The sequence below is a fragment of the Marmota marmota genome, unplaced genomic scaffold (genome assembly GCF_001458135.2).
Source record: "Marmota marmota marmota unplaced genomic scaffold, marMar, whole genome shotgun sequence".
Lineage (NCBI taxonomy): Eukaryota > Metazoa > Chordata > Mammalia > Rodentia > Sciuridae > Marmota > Marmota marmota.
The window spans coordinates 49,330,790-49,338,205 of record NW_025999853.1 but is presented as its reverse complement, the minus strand read 5'-3'; the positions used below and the strand labels follow the sequence as shown (position 1 = coordinate 49,338,205).

Genomic DNA, 7,416 nt, shown 5'->3' with positions numbered 1-7,416 from the left:
AGTGAGATCCTGTCTCAAAATAGAGGTAAAATTTTTAAAAAGGGTTGTAGATGTAGTAAAGCACTCCTGGGTTCAACCCCTGATATCCAAACCAAAAGAATGCAGGATCTACCTGGCACTGTGGTGCACACCTGTGATTCCAGGGGTTCATGAGGCTGAGGCAGGAAGATTATAAGTTTGAGATCAGTCTCAGTAACTTTGATCCTATCTCAAAATAAAAAATAAAAGAACTGGGGATGTGGTTCAGGGGTAGAGCACCCCTGGTTCATCTCTAGTACCTCAAAAAGAAAAGAAAAAGAAAAAAAATGTATAGGATCTGAAGCCACATTGTCTATACTACAGTATTACCCACTTTGCAGCTTTGTGATCTCTGGCAAATTACTTATCACTGCACCTTAGTCTCCTCATTTGTTATAGGGGAATAATAATAATACCTACTTTATAGGGTTGTTGTAAGCATTATATGGTTTAATATAAAGTGCTTAGACCAAGTACTTGGCATTAAGTGAGAGTAGCAATGTATATTAGCTGCTGTTGCTAGCCATTGTTACTAACTCCCTGGGGAACTTCATTTGGATTTGGAGTCAGAGCATCCAACTGGAAAGGCCTGTCTAGGAGTGTCTTGTGAATATTTGCATAACGGTTGAGTCCCTACTGACGTCAGGGACTTCTTGGAGCTCCAGGTCAGATGTAGTCTTGGAAGTAGTTCCTGCTGCACAACAGTCCCACAATCGCCCCACTAACCCTGCTTCCTACCCAACTGCTGCAGCACCAGGAAGTGAAACAAAGAGGCAGAGCCTTGTACCGCCAACTGAGCCTTATCCCTTTCATTACTTGCCTTTTTGGGGGGGTGAGGGGGGGAGCTGGGGGGAGAGTTAGTGCTAGGTATCTAATCCAGGGCCTTGAACATACTTTACCACTGAATTATACCCCTAGCCCCAAAGGGTGTAGTTTTAAAGCATTTATCTGAGTTGGAAATGTAGCTTTATGGGCTCTGGATACAGCGCATCTATCTTTTTTTTTTTTTTTAGTACCAGGGATTGAACCCAGAGGTGCTAACCGCATCCCCACCCCTTTTCTATATTTTATTTTTAGACCAGGTCTTACTAAATTGTTCAGGTCCTCGTCAAGGCTGGCACTGAACTTGCAATCCTTCTGCCTCAGCCTCCTGAGCCACTGGGATTATAGGTATGTGCCACCATGCCTGGCCTTATCTCATATCTTTTAAGGCTCCCAGAGTGAGGACCAGAAGTGGGAAGAGCATAGGACACACTACAAAGTAACATGAATTTCTTTATGCCCCTCCTTCCAATTTCCTTATTCCATTTAGCCAACCTTTGTAGGCAAAGGTAAACCATTTCTCCCCAAACTGAGATAATTCTCTGATGCTGGAAATGTTTCATCCTATAGGTGGATTTACCCACAGAATCATAATATTTGAACCAAAAGTTTCATTGGGCAGTTTTAAATAGTTCTAAGGGAAAGAAGACCTCCATTGAGGGCAAGTTTCTCAGAGGAAAAGAGTTAACTTTCTTGGGCTGGGGTTGTAGTTCAAAAGTAGAGAGCAGTCACCTAGTATGTGTGAAGCCCTGGGTTCAATCCTCAGAACCACATAATAATAAAATAAAGGTATTGTGTCTACCTACAACTAAAAAATGAATACTTTTTTTTTAAAAAAAAAGAGTTAACTTCTTGGAGAGACTTTGAGAGCCATCTGTGTGGTCACCCATGCCCTCATTCTGACGTCCAAATTGTTCTGGGACCCTCCACCAAGTTTGGGGCAGTCCCAGCTTTAGACCACCACCCTCCTCTCCCACGCCCAAGCTCACACTCAGCTGTTTCACTGGATGTTGCATCAGGGAGGGTGATGAAATCAGTGTCAGTGGATTTTACCCAGGGATGCAACAGGCTAAAGGACCAGTCAGGGGTAATGTCACTAGGCACCTTCAACTATCCAGAACTCCTGGACTTCCTTGTCATGGACTAGGGACTGGGGACAAGAATATCTACTTTGAACTTTGAGTTCTTTCTTATGTTGGTATCTCAAAAAAAAAAAAAAATCATCTGAGTTCCACAAAGCCCATGAAAACTTGGGCCACTAAATGAGTTGAAAAATCAGGTGCAATGGGAGTGGTGGCACACTCCTGTGATTCTATAATCGGGAGGTTGAGGCAGGAAGATCTAAAGTTCAAAATTAGCTTAAGCAATTTAACAAGAACCTGTCTCAAAATAAAAAGGGCTAGGGATGTGGCTTAGTGATAAAGTGCCCCTGAGTTCAATTCCCAGTACCAACAAAACAAAATAAAAAAAACAGGTGCTTCTTAGTCAACAACCTCACCTCTACAAATGCTCTCTATAGTGAGGACTGAAATGGGGAGCAATAACACCTTGTTTTATTTTTGGTACCTGGGATTGGGATTAAACCCACGGGTGCTTAACCATGGAGGCACATCCCCAGCCATTTTTTTTTATATTTTATTGAGAGACAGGGTCTTGCTAAGTTGCTTAGGGCCTTGCTAAATTGCTAAGGCTGGTTTTGAACTTGCAATCCTCCTGCCTCAGCCTCCAGAGTTGTTGAGATTACAGGCATGTGCCACCATGCCAGCCATAATAATACCTTATATTACACTCATATGGCTTCCCATTTCACAAGTACCTTAATGTTCATTCTCTCCTAAGAAACTAGGACCACCCAATGGGGGTAAGGGGTAGACTTTCCAATGGAGAAAAAGAACTCCCTTATTCTTAGATAGCAGGTCATTAGGTAGGAATCAAACTTCATTCCAAGATGAGCTCACCATCCTTTTGGGAGTTGAGTGAATGTTTCTCTGTTTTTGGTTTTTCCTCAGGCAAGAGGAAGTGAGGAAATTAGGTTTGGGGTGTGGTAGGGGTATAGTTTTGAGAGGCAAAAAGATCAGAGACAGATTAAACAGGAAGGAACTTGAGACCAGATTAATTTAAATGTTCGTTACTTCCCCTACCCCTTCTAAAGCCATTTCAATTCCTGGAGAGCATTACACATGTATCTCATCCTAGGCTTCTAGCCACAGCAACCTCACTAATCATTTCCCCTGGAACTGAGGCTACATACCTGGGCTCTCCACAGAGGGGAATGATGCAGGGAGGGGAATCCCACCTGCTGTGAGTCACCTGCTAGTGTAAAGGGCGGGCCTTACAATGCAGGGACCTTAAAAAGAGGGAGAAAAACAACGGAAGCAGCTCAGAATCTCTGTGAAAAACAGAGAGAACCAGAACCAAAGCAGATCAGACAGAATTAGTCTCAGAGCAAGGGGAAGTGGGCAGAGATTCCACAAGGACTAGTGCAGGTCACAGAAACAGATTTGAGAAGTAGGCGACATAATGCTGGGGATCAGAGCTGTGATGCTGCTATTGCTGCTGCCCTGGACAGCTCAGGGCTGGGCTGTGCCTGGGAGTAGCAGCCCTTCCTGGGCTCAGTGCCAGGAGCTCTCACAGAAGCTCTGCACACTGGTCTGGAGTGCACATCCACTAGTGGGACATATGGTGAGTGTTAGCCCGTGGGACTGAAAGGAACCTCTTCAAGCCTTCCAAGGCTGCACGACTGAATGGAAGCTGTGGCCTTGGGTGGATGCTTAAGGGTTGAAGGCGATCAGGGAATGAGAAAGGAAAGGAGACTGGGGTTCCTGAGAGAATCATGGGTGTAAGGATCCAGTAGGATTTAAAAGTACTTATCTTGGGCTGGAGTTGTTGCTCATAGAGCACTTGCCTAGCATGTGTTCAGCCCTTGGTTCAATCCCCAGCACTGCAAAGAAAACAATAAGTATGTGTTGTATTCTTCCCATTCCCTTTCTCCATTCCAGGATCTACTGAGAGAAGAGGGAGAAGAAGAGACTACAAATGATGTCCCCCATATCCAATGTGGGGATGGCTGTGATCCCCAAGGACTCAGGGACAATAGTCAGGTACCACTAAGATGAGGCTAGCCCTCAAGGGAGAGGGAACTGGGCCTATAGCTGGGCACTGTGGTGAACTAGAAGTTTTCTGAGAATGGTAAAGAACTGGGTGGATCTTCAATGAATAAGAATAGTGTATCCACCTTTTATTGCTTTCTTTTCTCTCTAGTTCTGCTTGCAAAGGATCCACCAGGGTCTGATTTTTTATGAGAAGCTTCTGGGCTCAGACATTTTCACAGGGGATGATGGTCCTGTGGGCCAGCTTCATGCCTCCCTTCTGGGCCTCAGCCAACTCCTACAGGTATGAACAAGTGGTGTGGAGGATGGGGGCTACCTGGTGTTAAGAGACAGAGGCTATGGGATAAGGATCTAGAGTCTTTTCTGACTGCACTGTGTCCTTTCAGCCCGAGGGTCACCACTTGGAGACTCCACAGACTCCCAACCCCAGTCCCAGCCAGCCGTGGCAACGTCTCCTTCTCCGCTTCAAGATCCTTCGCAGCCTCCAGGCCTTTATAGCTGTAGCTGCCCGGGTGTTTGCCCATGGAGCAGCAACCCAGAGCCCCTGAAGGCAACAGCTTAAAGATGGCACCCAGATGGACATGGCTCAGCAATGATAAGATATATCTATCGACCCACACAACTATGAGCCAACAAGTTAATTAGCCCACTAATTTTAATAGGACTTGCATGTTGAAAAACTGCTAATACTGACTTAAGATGATGACCTGTGACAAAGTTGCATATTTATTAGCTGGAAAGAGAAATTTTGGTACTATTTATCCTCATGGGAACAGTTTGGAGAGGAGGATTATTTATTATATTTATAAGTAATTATGTATTTTTTTCAATAAAGATTTATTTATGTGGCTCTCAAGTCTAATTTCTAAGTTCAACTGTGAAAGATAAATGGATGGGAAAAGTAGGGCCAAGGGATTATAACATGTACACTTTTCTACTATTCTGAAGGTCTATGGTGGAGAGTGAGATTTTCTCACAACTCCCTGGGGGATCTTTTTTTTTTTTTTTTGTACCAGGGATTGAACCCAGGGGTGCTTAACCACTGATCCACATTATACTTTTGAGACAGAGTCTTGCTAAATTGCTGAGACTGGCCTTAAGCTGACAATTCTTCAGCCTCAGTTTCTCGAGTCACTAGAATTATAGGTATGTGCCACCATACCCAGCCACTGGGATATTTTCAGTATAAATCCTTGATGGCTGAGCAAACAGCCTGGGATTATAAGGAGTTGAGATTAGGAAGTGGAGGCACACCTATAGGACACTTGCTCCCTGATCCATTGCCCGCTATCTTGGCCAAGAATATAGGAGCCAAAGATAGGAGCCCCAGTCACTACAGAATCAAAAATTAGACCACAGCCAGGCATGATGGCACATGTATGTAATCCCAGTGACTCGGGAGGCAATTTAACAGCAAGGCCCTAAGCAATTTACTGAGACTGTCTCAGAAAAAAACATGGCTGGGGGCGTTGGGGTTGTGGCTCAGCAGTAGAGCACACGCCTAGCTCGTGTGAGACACTGGGTTCAATCCTCAGCACCACATAAAAATAAATAAATAAAGGTATTGTGTCCAACTACAACTAATAAATATTTTTAAAAAAGGTGGGAGTGGGCTGGGAATTAGCTTAGTGTTCCCCAATACAAAAAAAAAAAAAAAAAAAAGAAAAANNNAAAAAAAAAAAAAAAAAAAAAAAAAAAAAAAAAAAAAAAAAAGTAGGGCTCAGCTGTGAGCAGGGAAGGGCATTCCAAGAAGATAAAGGTAAATCTCTTAAGCCAATGGGATTCTCCCTTAAAGGACCTCTGTTAACTCCAGAAGAGAGTTAAACTATCTGAAAAAAGGAAGGGAAGGACTTAGTGATTATTTGCTTTCCTTTTCGCTGCAGTCCCAGCATCAAGAGAATGTGTGCTTCAGAGTCAGACAGACGTGGATTTATGTTTTGGCTTTGCCACCCACTAAGTATATGATAGGATGGTCATATAACACTTATATCCCACCCCCAACACATATCACTCACCCCCATCCCAAAGAATTTGCAAAGCAGGAAGGCCGGCTCCAAATGGAGGGACAAAGAAGAAATACAACAAGAAGGGCATGCAGAGGTGAACAGAGGCCACAACTTGCTGAACTCACTCTTATATATTGGATGTCCCTGATGATGTCCCCAAGGACTTTAGTCTCTGTGAGTGGAGAAGAAGTTCCGAGATAAGACACTTCAAGGTTAGCACAAAGTTTATTAGTCATTTCTGCTCAGAAGAGACCTGTCGCGACCCCTCGCCGGCAAGGGAAAACACGACACAGGATTCTTCTTTCAGCAGTTTATTCAGGCCTTGAGTCATGTATCATCTTCTAGCGCCCGCCGCCCGAACACACCCAAGCACAGCTTAATAAAGTCCCCCGCATCCCAATCCTAAGCCGCCACGTGGATCTCTCTCATAGGGTGGTAAGGGATTGCGCGCCAACTCTCCATAAAAGGAGTTGTTTATCACAGGCCACAGTGGAAGCCGGCGCCATCTTCTAATGGCGGCCACGGTCTAAGAATGGCTTACCACAGAGACCCTTTCTGAACTGAGCTGTTTGCTTGAATACCAAGCAAGAAATAGTCACCTGTGCAGGGCTCCTCTTTCATTTATACCTTAAATTACACCAGAAGCACATCTAAGAGCAACGGCAGTTGCCTCTGGGGTTCCCTGGGAATGGCTAAGGTATGAGGATGTCCAGGGTCATATGATAAACTTTCAAGGTTCTAAGTTCCAGGAACTTTGGTGTGGTTTTTGCCTAGGTCTATACCCAAGGAATAGAGACCTTCCATTCAGGCAAACACTATATTGTACAAAAGAAGGGATGGTGTCTTAATAAAAAAAAAATATCTACCAAAGCATTTCTTCCTCTGTAAAAACATCAAATTTTATCCAATACTATATAAAGCAACTCCTACATTCCCAGAAACCCTACCATCCCAACCTCCAGGAGTGATTGTCTCTTAAGTGGGGAAATGGAGACTAGGCAGCCTAAATTAGTGTGCAAAGCTTCTCAATCACATTAGAGTGGCAGGATCACTTTATGGGGAAGGAGAGGATGCAGGCAACTCAGCGGGCAGAGCAGGGCAGAAGACTGGTAAGAAGAGTTCTGTTTTACATCCTTACTCAGAATGGAGCTTTACATGCTGGGCTGAGACAGAAAGCTCTCAACCCCTGCAAGAAAATAAGAAATTTAGGCCAGGCACAGTGTCACATGCCTGTAAACCCAGCAACTCAGGAGGCTGAGGCAGGAGGATTACAAATTCAAAGCTAGCTTCAGCAACTTAGTGAGGCCCTAAGCAACTTAGTGAGACTCTGTCTCAAAATTTTAAAAAATTTAAAAAAGGGTGAGGGATGTGGTTCAGTGGTTAAGTGCCCCAGGTTCAATCCCTGGTAACAACAACAATAACAACAACAAAAACAACAAAAAAAAAAAAAAAAAAAAAAA

At 44.0% G+C, this 7,416-nt stretch overlaps 1 protein-coding gene and 1 long non-coding RNA gene across 2 annotated transcripts; one reads left to right on the top strand and one right to left on the bottom strand.

Annotated features, from left to right (window-relative positions):
- Positions 1-2,547: 2,547 nt before the first annotated feature.
- On the top strand, positions 2,548-4,806 carry Il23a (interleukin 23 subunit alpha). The gene is made up of 4 exons (XM_015482675.2): positions 2,548-3,522; positions 3,840-3,941; positions 4,102-4,233; positions 4,337-4,806. The coding sequence occupies exons 1-4, from the start codon at positions 3,361-3,363 to the stop codon at positions 4,496-4,498; spliced, it is 558 nt and encodes a 185-aa protein (XP_015338161.1). The 5' UTR covers positions 2,548-3,360; the 3' UTR covers positions 4,499-4,806.
- Positions 4,807-6,162: 1,356 nt separating this feature from the next.
- LOC107139831 lies at positions 6,163-7,408 on the bottom strand. The gene is made up of 2 exons (XR_001503207.2): positions 6,507-7,408; positions 6,163-6,209 (listed from the first exon to the last, which is right to left on the bottom strand). It is a non-coding gene; the product is annotated as an uncharacterized LOC107139831 (long non-coding RNA).
- Positions 7,409-7,416: the final 8 nt, after the last annotated feature.